The sequence below is a fragment of the Camelus dromedarius genome, chromosome 14, assembly GCF_036321535.1.
Source record: "Camelus dromedarius isolate mCamDro1 chromosome 14, mCamDro1.pat, whole genome shotgun sequence".
In the NCBI taxonomy this organism is placed as follows: domain Eukaryota; kingdom Metazoa; phylum Chordata; class Mammalia; order Artiodactyla; family Camelidae; genus Camelus; species Camelus dromedarius.
The window spans coordinates 45036434-45055201 of record NC_087449.1 but is presented as its reverse complement, the minus strand read 5'-3'; the positions used below and the strand labels follow the sequence as shown (position 1 = coordinate 45055201).

The 18768-nt window shown below is 51.8% G+C and overlaps 1 protein-coding gene across 2 annotated transcripts in view; it reads right to left on the bottom strand.

Annotated features, from left to right (window-relative positions):
• The window catches only part of GRIK3 (glutamate ionotropic receptor kainate type subunit 3), a 225299-nt gene that overhangs the window by 30292 nt on the left and 176239 nt on the right, over positions 1-18768 (bottom strand). For both annotated transcript variants that reach the window (XM_064493745.1, XM_010977514.3), the window contains exon 10: positions 12395-12598. In XM_064493745.1, the coding sequence (XP_064349815.1) occupies positions 12395-12598 (204 nt within the window). The remainder of the gene's footprint in view (positions 1-12394; positions 12599-18768) is intronic.

The window sequence follows — 18768 nt, the reverse complement described above, 5'->3', positions numbered from 1 at the left end:
TCCAATTCAAGACTCCCATGAAGCTCGCTTTGTCCCACGGTAAGGTCCTAGCCTGCTCAGCTGTATTGGCATTATGTGTGGCCATGTGAGTTTTTGTCATATCTGCCTATTTACCTGTGAGTTCCTAAGTGCAGCTGGGACTATGGCTGATTCACTGCTGCACTTCTCCACTCCCAACCCCCATCTCAACCTCTGCAATATTTATTAATGAATAATGTTCCCCACAGGGAGGCTGCCCCCTGGGCTGCTGTGGATATTTATTTATTTATTTATTTAGACAATGCAACATGATTATATTTCAATACACAACCAAAATATAACACACTATTGTAAACTGATGATAAAAAACATAGGATTTCATTTACAACACATGACAAATTGCTGTGGATATTTATATATCAGAATGTGAACCGAGTGATCACTTCCCTTCCTCAGGTGGGGCAGGATGGAAAGGGAGGCTGAGTCTCAAAGACCCTTTTGCTAAGGGCATGGGCTGCCTCTGAGAACCCCCTTCCAAACAATAGTCTCTAGGCAGTCACCCACTGACTTGGTCCAGCTTAATCAATCAGTTAATGAGTTGTTTTGTGAGCTCCACTAGGCACCAGGGATATGCAGCTGAGCCAAACGAACATGGTTTCTGCCCTCATGGGGCTTACAGTCTAATGGGGTAGATGGACATTAATCAGATTGTTTACTAAGTGGTAGCTGTTACATCTCTGACTTCACCAATCCTAGAATAGGAACCAGCAACCAAGCTGAAATCAGACTTCAAGGAGGGGAGACCCCCGCTCCTAAATGACTCTTCAGGTGCCCGAGGCTGGGGGGGCACTGGCAAACGCACAACTCTGATGTTGCTCGCCCCAATGTTTCTCCTTCTAACGTCAGCCCTTGTGGCTGATGATTGTTAATGACACTAGAAGCCCAAGGATTTGGTGAATCTTAGAACCTGGGGAAGTGAGGGAGGAAGAGCCTGTTACAAAGGATGCTTCAGACCTGGGACCTTCCTTGGGTAAATTTCTGACCATGTGAGTTGGAACTTGCCTAGCTTTGGAGGCCCAGGAAGAGGGAAGGGGCAGCTGCTGCCACGCCAGCTCCCTGGAGCCCTCTCGGTTCAGGGTGTGTACAAAGGAAAGAGGCAAAAGCAGAGAGAACTGTCAGGGAAGGTGCAGAGTGACTAATGTGCATTTGCTCAAGACCTACTGTGTACCCGTCTGGGAAATAAAGGGTGAGCAAGAGACCTAGCTCTGCTCTCATGAGATTCCCTTCAAGAGAACCCCTGTTGGAGGCTGTGGACAGGACTCCAAGTGGAGTGGGAGCTGGGGTGGGACATTCTGGAAGGTCCCTTTCAGTCCTGAAGTTCTAGGATCCTTCATAATGTTGGCATGATGGGTGCAGGGGGCTTTTGATTCTAGAACTTGGCTTTCCCTAGCCCCGTCCCTTCAAAGCACATTGTTTTGGGAGGCTCTCTGCTAACTCCAAAGTCATCATCACTGTTCAGAATGCATTTGAAACTGGTCTCTGGGAATGGCTTCTGGGGCCTGGAGTGGATACTTGGGAAGAACCTCAAAGTCAATGGTGGCAAATCTTCCTTTGACTTTTGATGGCAAGTTGGGTGAGAGCGTTAGTAACTGGGTGTTCAAGGTGTTTGCAGCCAATGCTTTTCCTACCAGGAGTGTTCTAGGACTGGCAAGGAATCTAACCACAGGGCCACAGGCCCTCTTTCTTCCACCGGACAGTCTCAGAACCTTAAGAATCTCCCCACCAGCCTTTCTGCTTTCTGTCTCTAATGGTGTTGACAGACAGGGGTATCTAGGCATTCTGTGCCTATAGCAGTAAGACAGCTGGTCGACCTGAACTTCCTTACAGGAGGTTTTGATGTGCGTTCTCCCTTGGGCTTCAGGAAGCCTGGAGTTCTCCATTTTGATTTTGGTTTAGGTAGGAAATACTATATTTCACTGTTGGTTATGATTTCTCTGAAAAAGGCATTATTTTGTCCATCATCTCTTAAAAAAGCTGAACAGATGTCAAGCCGTTGCTGTTTCAGTTCATTATTCAGAATGAAAGGCCCAATCTTGGCAGGCTCTTCCCACTTGTGCAAGTTTTCTTTGAGGGTGATTCATAAAATCACATGTTGTCAGAGCTGGACAAGAGATCTTCAGCAACATCTATTCCAACCAGTGTTATTTACAGAGGGAAACTGAGGCTCAGAGAAGGTCCAAGGTCTTTGTCCTCATAGTTACAGTAATCATGTCCTTGAACAAACCAAATCTCTGACTTGTCCAACACATCCATTGGTCTCATGGGGTGATTTGTTGGTCCCTTCTGCCTCACTGAGGACATTTCCATCTTTTAAAAATGGACCAGGCAAGACATCCCTTCCAGGACACTACGTCATTCCCAGAAGCAGCTTTCCACTTATCAAGAATCTGTCAGGACCCAGCTGGCTCCAGCTTCCTACTCTCCTCCATGCTTGCATGAGGTCAGTTGGCACCATTTGCTCTACGGTCTCCACAACCAGAAGTGAATGCAAGAATGACTGAACTAGCTACAGCTCCACATTTGTGCCCTTAGCATCTGGCCACCTGGGCTGTCAAAATGCTAGCCTTGTATCCCAGAGTGAAATGTGGGCAACTTCCTACCAGGTTCTAAGAGCAGCCTTGTGACCATGGTCCCGATTCTGGCAACTTATGACTGACCAGCCTTCTCTTAAGACAGAGGTCCTCTCAGGGGAAAAGATCCTGAGCCCCAACATGCCACCTGAGCCCCAGGTAACTAAGGAAATGAATTTATACTTTGATTTCATTCATTTTAAGCTAAATAATTTAAATTAATTTAAACAATTGATTTTAATTAATTTAAGTTTAAATTTAAATAACCCCATGAGACTAGTGGCTACTGCATTGGAAAATGCAGATCTAGCCCTGCCTGCCTCTGCAGCCTCACCTCCCACCATGCTCCCCCTGGTTCTTTTCCTCCTGGCTTCTTTCAGACCCTCCAGTCCTTGCTCGCTCTCACCTCAGGACCTTTGCACAGGTACTTTTCTCTACCTAGAACTTCTTCCTCCCTAAACACTTTGTCTAGCTAATGCTTCTCCTTCAGATCTCTGCTCAAACATCACTTCCACAGACAAAATCCTCAAATGAAATCAGGTCTCCCTGGTGATAAATCTCACAGCATCAGGTATTCGTACTCCTAGCACTGATCACAGTTGGAATTTTAGAGGTACTGGGTGATTTCTCCCCCGCTGGCTCATAAGCTCATGAGAGCTGGGGATGAGCCTGTGTCTTTTCACTATTTCATGCCCCATGCCTAGCATGGTGTCAGGCTCACAGCAGGCCCTTGGTAGAGATTTGGGGACTGAATGAATGGGATGTTGCTGGTTGAGGAGAGACACTCAGCAAGCACGTTCTCAGAGCCAGCTGGCTGAGCACCTGGCAGTACCTAAGAGAGCAAAGCAAGTCACAGATGGTGTCTGCTGATGACCCCTAGCCTCCAAGCTTAAGGAAACACACAGTGCCCCATGAAAGGCCCTGGACATTAACCTGATCGCCGATAGCCTCAACAACCCACACATCTGATCAGAGCAGAAAGTGTTTGGGGAGGAAGAAGTTCTAGGTACAGTGCTAGTAAATTCATGAGCATCTGTGGACTGGTCAACTGCCAATACCTGTGATTCACATGCCAGCTTCCCGAGCTGGTGGCAGCCTCACAACCTGATGGCGAGGGATAATGCCGTGCCTCCTGCTGGCCTGGGAGAACTGCTGATCCCTGAGTCCCAGCAGGCTCCATGCTGTGCCTCTGTTCTTCAGGAAGGATGGGTGGGTCCTCCCTGCTTCATAGCCGCAAGGGCCCCTGGAGATGGAGGCACCACAGTTCCATCTCCTGTCTCTAGGTGTTCCCTTTCCCCATCCCACAGGGCCCTGAAGGTTACATCAGCCCAGACAAGCCCTGCCCAGCCAAGCCCAAGGGGCTGGGGCCAGTGAACCCCCTCCCTCCACAGGCTGTGAGGTCCTGGTTATACGTCCCCATAGCCCCCACACTACTTCTCAACGCCTGTACCACAGTTGAATTTTTACTTGTAAGTCATTGTTTAATATCAAGCTCCTCTGCTGGCACATCAGCTCTGGGAGGGCAGGGACTACATTTGTTTCACTCACTGAAGTATCTCTAGGATTAGCACAAAGTCAGGCAAAAGAAAGGGCTCAGTAAGATTTTGCTGGAAGACTGAGCATCAAAGTACTCGCAAGAATCCTGATCAACCCTTACTCCAGCCTAATGAGCCGAGCTCTGGGCTCCGTCTCTCCCTGTTCAACATCCCCATTCTCCCGAGGCCACACTGATCTCTGCCAGTCTGTCTGGGTCCAGCTTTCCCTGCCTGTCTCTCACCAGCGTCCCAGAGTTTGGACTCTGCGGCCTTGCCCTTGATGGGCCCCCTTACTTCTGACCCTAGCATTTACTGGTGGCCCTCATAGCTCTCCTCAGGCAGGTCCAAGTGACATCTGCAGCTCCACAGCACTCCCTAGCCACCATCCTGGGCTACCCGGCTGCCCTGGGGAGGGGCCACCTTTGCAGTCCGTCTGTTTCCCTGACCCCTAGCTGGCCCCACTCCATCCAGGATTCTGCCCTGCCTCGAGGTGAGCTCCCAGCATGCCTTGCCTTGAAGTGCCCTGGCCCAGGCTGGAAGAGTGGACTTGGGCAGCGCCTTCCCTGGCCTTGTAAACAGACAGGAGTTGGGACCAGTGCTTCAGATCAGAACCAAAGTCTGTTCCTTGGTTGGGTGGAAGATGGGACACAGTGGGGTGATGCTGTTGTCTTTGAGACCAGACCTTTCCTGGAGGCTGGGAGACCAGAGTGAACAGTCTCCTCCCAAGTCTATGCCCTCCTTCATTTACCCATCATGGACCATTTTTGCTGCACACCAGGGAGCCAGAAATGACCCAGACCCCCTCCCTGGATTTCTCTGAATGCTGCTGGCCAAGGGGACAAGGAAGGCATTTCTGAAGCTACCCCTACTTCTCACAAGTCTCTGGGACCTTCCTCCAGGATTTCCTGGGATGGATCAGAAGCAACTCCCATCTGGTTTCTGATCCGCAGGACCTCTCAGCCCACACGCCCTGGTCTGTGGGCCAGGGAAGTGCTTTCACCTGACCACATCCTTCTTGCAGAATAGTAACATCTATTCATCCGTTCATAGATTACTGCCTGTTTCCTCCACCAGCATGTGAAATCCTGAGGCTCAGGGAAGGGGTCCCGACTGTCCACAGCACCTAGCATGGGGCTTAATAGATTCAATGAACAAATGAATAACTTGAGCAATGGGAGCACTGACTGGATCCACCTTCGGAGTTTTAGAAGAGGTCACCCAGCAAGCCCTCCCTCGGGGCCTGCCGCCTGCAGCTCTCAGTGGGTCACGGGGGGCACCCCTTGGTGTCCCACCAGCCAGCCAGCGCCACATTTCACCATAAGTACCGCGGCCACTGATGACCTCCGAAAAGCTGTATATATCTAGAGATGGGACAGGTGCTAGAAAATTCCTCAGTGTTGCCCAGCAGGTCCTGGACCTACGCTTCACATATAGGCTTCCTGAGCTGATGGGCGCCTGGCAGTGAGAAATGAAGCCTGCGCTTTTCCCAGGCCTGGGAGAATGCCCGGCTCCTGAGCCCAAGCAGAGCTGCCCTGCAGCTGTCTTTTCTGAACAGCTCAGCTGGTGGTCCCTGATTCGTGGATACACCACACCTCCATTCCCATCTCTAAAAGAGCCTCCCTTCCCCATCCCTGCATGTCCACAAGGCCAACGTCTGCTCAGGGTCGGCCCCGGCACAGTCCTGCCAGCCCCGCAGGACCCCTGATGAGGGTGGAGACTTCAGGAACCTGGGCACCCTCACCCAGGTCGGTACCCTCATTCATGTCCGGATATCTCTTCCTCATTCTTCAAGTCTCAGCTCACGAGTCACCTCTGCAGGGAAGCCTGAGTCATTTCCCAGTTTTATACTCCCGAAGTCCGCTGTACATACTCCCCCTGGCAGCACTGATCAAAATTTTAATGAAATTTAACTCGGCTGATTCATTGCCTGTTCCCAGAGGGGCAGGGACCATGTTGACCTTGGCTGCTCCCATCTCTCTATTCACCACCCTGCGGCTGGCACGCCATTTGTGCTTGGCTCAGACCCCTCATGCACCAGGTGAGATCCTCTGGCCACCACAAATCTCATGCAGGCACAAGGTGACAGCATCTCACCTCCTGCCCACCGGGACGCCTCTGGTCCCCCATCTTGCCTCCCCCAATCCTGCTTCTCCCACAACTTCAATGTGGATGCTGCTGCAGGGTCTTGATTGGCTCCCATGCTCGCTCTGCCAAACCCAGAAATGCCTGGAAATCAGGGGCTCATGGAGAAACCTGTTCCCCCTTCTCTTCTCACCCCGAGAGGTGGTCCCGAGACACACTCTGCCAGGCTTCTCTGGAGTGCAGATTCAGGGATTAGTCACACTCAGTGGTGACAGGCTCAGTACATCCTCACACTGGGTTTCCCTCCCTCCTGCTGCACTTCCCTGCCCCACCTCTCCCCGGGCATCACACCAACTCACTCAGTAGTGGCATCCAAGCCTCCGCCTCAGCCTCTGCCCTCCAGGAGCCCAGGCTGCGACAGGGCTCAGCGTTGTGGGAAGAATGGAGAAACGGATGATCCTCAGCGGGACGGACGGCACGTTCCGTGTTCCCTCTGACCTTGCTCTTCCTCCAGTACCCTCTTCACCTAGCAGCTCGATTGCTGCCTCGCACTTGTCCTCTCTCGCACCTGGTTATCTGGACCCCGACACCCTGCCAGGCTCTTTCCGTGTCTTTCCCAGGCTGGTCTCTGCTGAGTCCCGGCAGCTGGCAGTTCTGTGGTGAATCTCAACACGGCCCAAATCCTTCCCGCATCCCTCACCTGCTTACCCGGGCGTCCTCAGGCACATCTCGAGCTTCCCCAGAGTTCCTCAGTCATTGCTCTGGGCCACCTGGCTGCCCTGACAAGAAGCTACCTTTTCAGTCCATCTGTTTCCCTGCCCTCCAACTGCCCTGTCCCATCCAGGATTCTGACATGCCCCAGGTGAGTTCCCAGCATGCCTTGCTTCAAAGTGCACTGACCACCTGAAGGAGGTGGCTTGGCAGAGCCTTTCCTGGCCACCCAGACAGGGGCTTGGGGCCCCTCCTAACAGCAATGCACGCAGGCCAGAACTAAGATCTGGTTCCTGGTTGGAAGGCAGGTGGCACAGTGTGTGATGGGGTCATGGCCTTGACATCAGACACCTCCCCCTGCACATTTTAGATGGGAAGTTTAGTTGTCAAGATCCCACAGCCATGATTCTGGGGAAGGCATGCAAGCCCATGGGCTCCTTCGCACCTCCCTCATTCATCACCGCCTGCTCTGTGAGCCCCATCCCATGCCCGGGGCGGCAGCAGCCAGTGTGGTCCAAAGGCACTCTCTGTCTGGAAGAAAAGTCAGGTAGGGGTAATGGGCCCTTCCAGCTGTGCCACCCTCTTTGCTCTGCTCTTGGTGTTACAGGGAGGCAGAGGGAACATCTGGACAGCATTACATCTTTTCACAGGGGAAGAGATGACATACCACTCATTGTCTCCAGCTTGTTCCACCCCCGTCTTGGTCCAGCCCCATTTATGAACCAGGGAAACCGCCTTACGCTACAGTGAGATGTGACAACTTCGAGATAAAAGAACTAGCAGCTTCCTGTGGCCTGGAGGGCACTCGTGCCTCCCCTTGAGGTCAGGCCCCTGGCTCCCTCTCCTCCCCTGTTCGAGGGCCTGGACAGGCCTCCTGCATCACAGAGAACAAAGTTTGCAAGAGGCCAGGCCAGGATGCTTGAGGAGCCAGTGCTGGGGCCCACCCTGTACCCCAGGAGATCACATTCATGCCAACTCGTGGATGCTGTTCCATCCTCATCTCCCTCAACCTGCCCACCTGCTGCCTGAGAGCCTGGGTCCATGCCTTCCCGGCAGCCTCTCCCCCTTCGGCCTCCGTCACCCACACTCTCCTGGCCCTCCTCCTTCCTCTCTGGCCTTGCTGTCTCAGGCGTTTTGCTGAGGCCTCCTTTCATGCCCTCCTCACACTTCTGTGCCATGCAGGGTCCTGCCCAGGTCCTTAGCTCTTCTTTCCCCAGCATTCCTGCCTCTGTCTCTGGGTCCCAAGATTCCTTCTGAGGCTGTGATGATGACTCTGAATCTCAGCCTCCAGCCCTGCTCCCTCCTCTGAGTGCCCAGCCATATGGCCAGCTGTCTCCTGGGTCCCCAATCCCAACATGAACCCCTTACCTCTCCAGAATCTTCTGCTTCTCCAAGAGGTTCTTTATCGGGGGATGAAGCCACCATCTTCCCGGCTGTCTGAGCTAGAATTTCGCACCTCATCCTTGGTCTTCCCTTACCCTCACCTCCTTCACCCAACCAATCACCAATCTCATCGATTCTACCTTTTTGTCTCCATTCCGTGCCATCTACTCCCCTCCTTTCTGACCATAGCACTCTTGAGGCCACCATGCTCGCCATCACCTGGGTCCCAGCGATGCCTCTGGACTGGCTCCAGCTTAGCCCAGGAGCACAATGACTTTCCTCAAGTGTCAGTCTTGTGTCACCCCCTTGCTCTACATCTTTCGTTGCTCTCGGGATTGAAATCAAATTCCTCACTTTAGTACCCAAGGCTCCTCAAGGCTTGTCTCCTGCTCCCTTCTCCAGCAGCAGCCTCTCCTCTTGGCTTCAGGCTTCCCACATGTAGGGCTCTGCCTCCAGCCTCCCCAGCAGGCTTCCGGGCACTTGGTGCCAGAACAGAAGCTCTGGATGGCAGGTGTCGGGAAAGGTCAGTGAAGTGAAGTAAGGGGGTGATGCCTCCGTGTGTGCCTCAGTTCCCTGTGAGTCTGATCAAAGTGAGTCAGTTCCCTGAGCCTCCTTTTAGGATTCAGAGGAGCAAGGTCCAGACCCCGGATCACTGTGGCCCATGAGGATGACCATGGCCGAGGAGATGACTCTCCCACCACCATCCCATTCACCCATGTACACGCTTTAGACTGGACGGAGGGGTGAGGAGCAGGACGGTGCCCATGTGCTGAGCAGTTCCTGAGTGCCAGACACTCTGCTAAGCAGTTTTGTGCTGTATCCCATTAAATCTTACTGTGAACCCTGGGCAGAAGGCTTTTTTATCATTCCCATTTCCTAGGTGTGGAAATGGAGGCCAGAGAGATTGAATAGCTTTCCCACTGTCAGCTAAAATGTGCTAGACCCTGATTTTGAACCCATCTCTATTGGATTCCAAAGTCATTGAAAACACCTGGGAGTAATTTAAAGCATGGCCGTGAGTAGGAGACTTTTGAGAGGGGGCAGTGAGAGGGAGCAGGCAGCCAAAACTGAGAGAGTGACGATCTGGGAGAGAGATCGGGTGATGGATGGAGAAATCACTGCTCTGTCTAATCACCTTTGTTGCTCTTGAGGCAACCTGGGGGAAGGCAAGTGTGTGAGCAGGAGGGGGACACACCCTCTAGGTGCTCCTTCTTCCCCCCGAACCCTGGCTCCTTGGATGGCCTGTGGCCCAGGACAGAGATGAGCAGAGAGTGTCAGGGAAGGACTTCTTAAGTCCTGCTGGTCAGAGGCTCCACCCAGGGCCTCCAAATGGGCCTCAGGGGGCAGATTCTTGCAAAGGTGAGCATTCATCATTTTTACATCTACGTTCAGATCCCTAATAAGGAAGTAATAATATTGCCAAGCCTTTACCACGCTTTCTATGAGCTAGTGAGGAGACTAATTATCTGACGACACTAATAAATGGTTATGATGTTATTAAAAATGGCACCAAGCTAGGATTAATAGGCTCATCAATTGTAGGGGATCGAGTTTAACAAGGTCCCCCACATGTGCCGTCGGGGCCCATGGTCTTGATGGATACGGGGCTGCATGGAGGCTACGGATGAGGCCCCCTCTCTTCTCCAGCTGAGAGGCAGTTTAGAAGATCTGGCTGTTGCTGGCTTTTCTGATCCAGCCCACCCCTCTTGCAAATGGCTCTTTAAAGCTCTCAGGCTGCTGGAGATGCTGTGGGTGGCAAGACTGGTGTCAGCCTTGTTCACTCCTGCACGTAGCCTCCACTCTCCGTGAGATTCCCTCTTTCTCCCCAGCCCAGCTCACCCCTGCAAACCACAGGCTCAGAACCCACCCGGAGCCCCACGCTCCAGAGCCCCACTAATAAAGCTTGGTGCGGAGTCGATAAATGGAGATACCTCTGGGGCCTGCTGATTAATTTCCATAATAATTACGGTTATTACTAATATCGGTGGCAACACCACTCCCTCCTGTTTATACTGAATTCCACAGTCTAGGAGCTGCTTCCCCCTATTCCTCACCTCCAACAACCATCTGGGAAGAACGTGGGGCAGGTGTCATTATTTTCGCTGTTGAGTTAGGAAGTGAGCTCAGGGAGATAAAGGGACTTCCTGAAACCCCCTCCCCAGTCTTGAAGGAAGAGCCTTATTAAGAGCTCACATATACAAATAAAAATAATTAGAGCAAGGACTGACACGCCGCTGTGGAACGCACATATGTGAACTCACTTAGTCCTCACGACAGCCTATGGGGGAGGCACTGTTATTACCATTCCCATTTTACAGATGAGGAAACTGAGGCACAGAGAGGTTAAGAAACTAGTCTGGGAGCACACAGCTAGGGAGTGGCAGAGTGGGGATCAAGCTCAGCCCAAGTTCATGCTCTTTACCATTAGCCTCTCCCACTAGCCTTCCCTGGCGGCCTGATTTCCTGGGGCCTAGGATATGACTCCACCGGTAAGGCTCTGCTTGGGTCTTCTTGCTCTGAGCTCCAGCCTCCTTCCCTTCCCAGCTCCCCTCCGACAGGGGCAGAAAGGCTACCGGAAGAAGGCCCCGCTGCTGCCTGCCTGCACTTGGAGAACCAAAGTGATGATAATCCTTTCAGCCAGTGCTTTTCAGACAGCAAAGACTACCTGCACGAACCTCCCTCTGCCCTGGGTCCTGGGGTCAGATAGCTGTTTGCAGAGGGTGGAGCCCAGGGCTGCAGAAGCAGAGAGCCTCCAAAGAACCTTGAAGCCCCGGCTCCACTGCTTGTTAGCTGGGACCCTGCACCTCTCTCTGCCTCAGCCTCCTTGTCTGTTAAATGGGTGGTAGTAACAGTACCTGCCTCACTGGGTTGTAAGGATAAATGAGAGAAGGAATCTGAGGGGTCAGGTACAGAGCAGGTCCTTGCATGTGTGAGCAGATCTTTGATGGAAAATGCTTTTGGAAAGTTTTGGGGCCCGAGCTGGAAGGCAGGTAATGTTGAGTTTGTGCCACGTGAGCCTGTTCTGATGTCACCTCACTTAATTCCTGCAACAACTGTAGGAACTGTCCTAATTGTTAATTCTTCCAGTTTTAGAAGTGAAGGAATTAAGGCTCAGCAGGATTGACGAACTTACCCAGTTATGTATCTATTAGTTGGTAAAGCTGGGACTTGAGCTCCAGGTCTATCGAACCAGAGCCTGGGCTCCTAAATACTGTGATGTGTGTCTTTACAGCATCTTACGAGCTCCCCCTCTTATGGAAGGCTTGCTGTGGGCCGTGCCCTGTGCCTGGTGCTTCCTGAGAAGCACAACAAGCCCATGAGAAAGAGGGAATTAGCACTCATTCGACAGATGAGGAAAGCACTTACAGAGGTCCAGCGACTTGCTCATGTTTACATAGCCAATGAATGAGGAACCAGGATTCGAACCCAGGGCCTCCTGACTCCCCCATGCTGGGGTGTCCCTAGACTGTGGCTTCTCTCTGTCTTCCTCCCAGGGCCCTCCAACCAGCTGCTCCCTCTCCTGAAAGCCCCACCTGCCTGCTGTGGCTTCTTGCTTCCTTGGTCCTCCCCCATCTCAAGCAGAGTTATGAGTCTGTCTCCTTGGTACCTATGTCCTGAGCCTTGCTCATCCCCTTCATCCCAGTCCTCAGCTCCCTGGACCAGCTGTCTTCCCCCTGGACCCAAGGCAGTGACAGTTGCCTGTGTCTGACAGTTTGGTGAACTGTTTTGTATTGATACCTCGCCCTCAGGGCTGGAGCATCCTTTCGTAGCTCTTAAGGGAGTAGAAGGCAGTGGTGGTGGTGGGGGGACCCTTCCAGAGCAAGCTCATCCAAGACACCAGTGGGGATGGTTCTGAGTCATACGGGGACCCGTGCATGTGTGCTTGTATAGAGGGGAACATCTAGGAGTCGGAGAGCATGAACAAGTCAGGCTTGAAGTCACAGACTCTATCTCCATCTCCCTTGCCCCAGGAACCCCATCTGCCAGGATGTCCCCCACCCCCAATGGCCAAGCCTCCCAGGGAGGGAGTGGGTCCTCAGCTCCCCCGACCCACCGTGCTCCTGTCCCACTTACATGGTCGATAAGCTCCTTGATCATGCCATTCCACTGGCCCTTGTCATCCTGCGCCCCATATTTCCCATCCTCCACCAGCCGGATCTCGTAGGAGAAGCCCAGGATGTGGGCCAGTTCTTTGAGCAGATCGATGCAGTAGCCCTCGAATCGGTCATTTCCGAACAGGGTCCTGTCAGACTTCCGGAACATGACAAAGGGCTCCTCCTGTGGGGACAGATGGGAGAGGAGTGATGAAGGCGAGGCCAGCTGGGCCACAGAGCCTGGGCTAGGTCTTCTGTGAGGATGTTCTAAGCCATCTTCGGAGTGGCTCAGAAGAATGGCCTGCCTGTAATAACCTATAATGAAAAAGGATATGGAAAAGAATACATATACATGTATAACTGAATCACTATGCTGTACCCCAGAAACTAACACAACATTGTAAATAAACTGTACTTAAAAAAAAAAAACAAAAACGAAGAGGGAAAGGGCCAACTTTGTGCCTCACCGACAGCCACCTGTGGACGTGCCCACAGGACTCAGTAGGTCCTTACTGATTTGATTGTCCACAGGTCACAGAGCTGGTGGAACAGGGCTTTGAACTCAAGACTGACTCTGAATCTCATGCTCTCTGCTGCACCATCCACACAGGCTAATCGTTCTCAAAGTGTGGTCCCTGGACCAGCAGCATCACCAGGGAACTTGTCAGAAATGCACATTCTCTGGCCCCACCCAGACCTACTGAACCAGAAACTTGGATGGGTGCCACCATGTTTTAAGAAGCCCTCCAGGAGATTCTGAGGTCTGCTCAAATGGAAGCACACTGCTGCAGAAGGCCCTTTCTCGTTTCCTCCCTGACTGCTCCTCAACCTCCTGTTTTAAAAGACTAGATCTACAGGTGCCCTGGTAACCTTCCTCTCTTTCCAAGGATCTAGTCCCCAGTGTTAGGATCTGCCAGTGAGTGACTCCTGCTAACTTTGACAGTCTGCATGACTAGGTGGATGTGCCAGGCACTAATAAATTAACAACTGAGACAGTGCTTGTGGAGGGCCCAGCGCCGAGCCCAGCAGAGCCCAGCAGAGCCCAGCAGAGCCAGAGGGCTCCGTGGAGTGTAGCTATATTGCTTCACTTAACTTTCATCTCAACCTTCCGGGGGTAGATACTAGAACCCCATTCTCTAGATGCAGCAAGTAGATTCACAAAGGCAGGTGACTTCACAGGAGGCCACCCAGCTAGCAGAGAGAGAGGAGCTGAACTCAGGCTGGTGTGGCCCCAGAGTGGGAGCGCTTAACTCCTTACTGTGCCGGGGGTCCTGAGTCATGTGGTGCTTCTCTCTAGGGGGCAGGGGGTCCTCAAAGATGGCTTGTGGGTCCAGCGCACAGGTGACAGTGGCCCCACATCAGGCTCCCTCCTTTCCCAGGTGATGGGGAGCCTGTGAAGGGCTTTGGAAGGGCACAACTCTGTCTGATTTCTCATTTAAAAATAACCCTTGGCAAGCCTGCAAAAAATAACTAGGAGGAGAGGCAGGAAAACTGATGGAAAGAAGCAACTGATCTCATCCAGTCTGAGATAAAACAGAGTAAGGAACTTCAGTGCGTGGGCTGAATGCACAGCAAACTCACCATTTATTGAGTTCCTACTATGCACTATATGCTGATTTAAATCACAGCTGTTCGATTTAAGCCTCACAAGCTTCCAAGACAAGTGACATTATCCCCATTTGATAGATGAAGAAATTGAGGCTCAGAGAAGGTCAGTAAGTTTTCCAAGACCACACAGGATGGAGTCCAGGTTCAGTCCTTCCTGTCTGTAGCTCCTTGGCCTCCTTCTGGGGTGTAACCTTCCCCCAAGCCACCTCGGCACCCCCACATGTCAGAATGCCTCAAGCCTTCAGCTGATAAGTAACAACCATTAGTTGACAGAATGCACGTGTGCCTAGAAGTGCCTCATCATTCTCTCAATTGGCGGGGCCATTCCTCTGTGGGCCGCTGGAGCCAGATGAGCAGTGAAGGGCCCTTACCGGGGGTAGAACGGGGATCCTTGGGTGCAGAAACCCACTGGCAGCCTCTTGCCTAGCTCCCGCAGCGGCAGGCAGACTTGATTCTCTGGCCCTGGTTCCCCAGCAACGCTACCTCTCAATATCCCATCCTATCCTCTCACTGATTCGCTGTAGATTTTCAACAGTCCTTTGGGATGCTTCAGAGAAAGGGCAAGGGAGTGTCTGAATCCCCATGGGGTTCCCACCTCTCTAGGGATTCTGAGAAAACCACTTCTCAGTCTAATTGGGTTGAAAGCTGGGTCCTTTGGCTAGACACTATGCTAAATTCAGTGCCTCCCATCCCAGTAGACAGCCCACAAGGTTGGAGAAAAGAGTCCAGGAGGGGCCGGGGAAGGTGCTGGGACTACGTGGGAGGAAGGGGACTTAGGCTAGCGTGCACGCTGCCTTTGTGCCAATTAGACCCTGGGAAGGTGCTGCCCAGAACCCTGGCACGGGGTCTGGTGACAGGGCCTGGGTGGGGTTTCAATCCCATCTCATCTGTTAGGTCAGATGCTCTCGTGCAGTGAACGAACTGCACCACTGCACCTGGTGGCCCTGATGTTAGCTCAGGGAAAGAATTAGAGAGAAGGTGCCTTCTTTGCCGGGAGAATCACGAACCACACATAGATTTCTGAGCAAAATCTACCTCCTTCTGTAACATGGGGATAATAATAGAACCTACCTGACAGGGTTGTTGTGAGGATTAGATGAATCAATCTGTGGAAAGCACTTAGAACAGTTCCTGGCAAATGTAAATTGTATTATATTATTATTATTAACAATAATAATATCGCTATCATCCTTCTGTGCACTGGGTGGCTTATGTTGCAGTGACCTTTCCAGCCTAGAGACCATGCCCAGTGTCACCAAAGGTTAAAAGTCGCAGCTAGGAGCGCAGTACTATTTCGGGGAAGGTCCCTGTGATGGCTCACTTCCTGACCCGGCCTCTGAGCCCCTCCTGGCCCTTTCCTCTAAAATTAGCACTTCATTTGTGAAGCCACCACAGGCCCAGAATCTATACATCTCCATATAAATACGCTGCCTTCGGAGCAGCTGTAAAATGCCATTAATTTCAGGAAGTGCTTTGCGGATGGCATACATATTTAACAGCCAAAGCCCAGAGCATTAAAATGGTGCTTGCCTTAGTAATGTGTCTCTAGACCTGCAACATTTCCTAGGGGGTAATTCTGAACTCCGCCAACTACTTATTCATGGACTATTTCACAATTTATTACTGGAAATGTCCAGACAGCCAATTCACAAGCTCTCTCGGCTGCTAATCGATTGCTCAGTGAAGGTGCCCTCAATTTCATAACTTCACGCTCTCCTATTGCTCTGGGAGAACAGCCGGAGGAACAGGGGTAATATTTCTCTGCAACAAGTCACAGGAAACAGGGGTCCAGAAAAATAACCTTTTCTGACTTTTCATCGCCAGGGCTCTTAGTCTAGTTCCGCCAACGTGAGAGCCACACCTGACGCTAAGCTTCTCCCAGCGATGGGACCTGTGGAGTTGGAAGAGGGGCTCTTGAGGAAGAGCCGAGGGTTAGCTACCTAAGAGCTGTGTTCCCAAGCCCCCTTCTGGCTTAGGCCGTCTTAACACACACCCACACACGCGTGCATGTGTGTGCGCACAACACCACTGGCACGAATACGCTGTATTCTCGGATGTTCTGCCCTGCTCGGACAGAGGCCAAGGACCCTGGCCCCCAGGGCTTGGCTGCTGCCAGTCAGAACCAGGACAGAGCATTAGGAGTCCAGTCGTCCCAGCAGGTGGGGCCTAGAGTGGTCGGTCCCCAGCCTGGGGTGGTCCTCCCAGCCACAGCCTGGCCTCCTTAGCCTTCCCCTCCCCTGTGCTGGGTACGCAGGTCCGGCCTGCCTGGCAGTTGAGTCCAAATGGGTCACGATGCGCACATGGCACAAACACACCCATCGCTGCGTGTCCAGACACCTGTGCACAGCCAGTCCCACTTCTGCACAGGTACCCACATGCGTGCTGACACTGCTACTCACTCCAGCGGCCCCAAGAAGCCCGAACCTGCCAAATCAGGGCCCCTCAGGAGTGAGTTGAGTGTGTTTTCTCAGTGTGTGAGCTGAGCTTTGGGCAGATGAATTTTTCATGAGTTCATGGAAGAGCGGAACCTGAACAGAGGCTGGGGCTAGGCAGAAAGAGGGTGGGGAAGGCAGATTTCCAGTTTCTTACTGCTGCTGCTTCAGCCTCAGGAATGGGAAAGAAACTGTGGCTGAGGGACCAGACAGGGCGGGGTCCAGGCTCTGTCTATCTGTGTGTCCAGGGTAATGCACCCTTAGCCCCTACGTCGGGGATTCAGGATGGGGGAGAAGGGAGGGCCCTTAGGGGCAGCCCACACATCTCCCTATGCTCTCTGCCACACCCAGATTCCAGAGACAAAAAGAGGAACAGACACCCCTCTCATCAGGGCCTCGGGTCCAGCCCTGTCCAGAGGCAAAGCTGGTGGATGTTCCTGTACTCAGGCTTGGTACCTGCCTGTCACTCAAAGCGCTGTTGCCCTGACAACACGCTTCCAGACAGGCAGGGGCCAGCGCTCTCCCAGGAGGTGCTGGCCCTGCTTTCAGGCTGCCAGGCTTGGGGTTGGGTTTTCAGCCAGAGCAGCTGGGCTGGGCCAGGCTGGGCCACACCCTGTAACTAGTCCCGGAAAGCCCAAGCTGAGACAATCTCCCCACCCCTATCCAGGGCTCTGGGACAAGCAGACCATGCTGAGACTTTCATAAGACTCTAAGGACATTTTCAGCTGGACACAGAGAGTTTCTTGGAGACTAGTGTAAAGGCTGTGTGTCACACCCTCTGTCCCTGCTCTGCCCCCCTGGAAAGACTGGGCTTCTTCAGACCCAACCCTCCGTGCTCTCTGTGCAGGGGGGAAGGAGACAGCTGAATCATGAGTCACTCCCAGACCATGTGAGTATCTGACACTGCTTAATGGGGTTAAGATGTTCGGAGGGACATCTGCTTCATGTGGGTCAGCAGCTATATCGGAGGTCAAGGCATAGGAGTCCAGGGGTAGGGAACTACCATGATGGCAGGGCCAGGGGCTCAGACTTTGGTAGAGGCAGGGGATGAGGTGGTAGCTGGGATGTGGAGTTTAAAATATCAGTAGGAGATTAGAGCTATGAGGGGCTCAGGAGGTCACAAGCCCTAATATTTTCAGGGATCAGTCAGGAAACATCTGTATAAGAAGTAGCCAAGTGTGAACAATAGGGAGTGATGGGGTCTGTGGTGAGCCAGGCCTGAAAGGCATTCAAATACAAGCTCACACCAGTGTTCACAGCAGCCCTGTTTACAATAGCCAAGACATGGAAGCAACCCAAATGTCCATTGAAAGATGACTGGATAAAGAAGTTGTTGTATATTTGTATAATGGAATACTACTCAGCCATGAAAAAGAATAAAATAATGCCATTTGCAGTCACATGAATGGACCTGGAGATTGTCATACTAAGTAAAGTAAGCCAGAAAGAGAAAGAAAAATACCATATGATATCACTTATATGTGGAATCTAAAAAAAAAAAAAGGACACAAATGAACCTATTTGCAAAACAGAGACAGACTCACAGACATAGAAAACAAATTTATGGTTACCAGGGAAGAAAGTGGGGAGGGTGAAGGTATAAATTGGGAGTTTGGGATTTGCAGATACTAACTAGTATATATAAAATAGATAAACAACAATGTCCTACTGTATAGTACAGGGAACTATATTCAATACCTTGTAATGGCCTATAATAAAAAAGATTATGTAAAGGAATACATATACATACACACACACACACACACATATATATAAAACTGAATCACTTTGCTGTACACCAGAAATTAACACAACATTGTAAATCAACTATACTTCAATTAAAAAAAAATACAAGCTCAAAGTTTATAATGCACCCAGTGCTAGACAGAGATAATCTCTGTGACCATGGTCAGGGGTCAGTCTTCAGTGATGCTCGGGGCTCTGCTTGCGGATGGAAGGTGGGGTTTTCTCTAGAACTCTCATTCTGCTTATTTTCTTAAACCTGTGCTTACTGGGGACTGGATCTGTAATCAGTAACAACAGCAGCTCTGACTTAGACCACAGACACTCTGTGCCATTTATTTCTATTCATCAGTACATCCTCTCAGCTCCATAAAGTAGCACAGTTATTTACCACCTCTCTTTCTCAGGTGGGGAAACGGAGGCACAGAGCGGTTAAGCAGTTTTCCAGGGTCCTACAGCTAGTGAACAGTAAAGCCAGGACTCAGACCCAGTTTGAGTCTCTTAACTATCCCACAGTCCGGCCCCTGTGTCCTGGTCACACTTGCATGTCCTCGAGAGCAGCTGGGCTCGT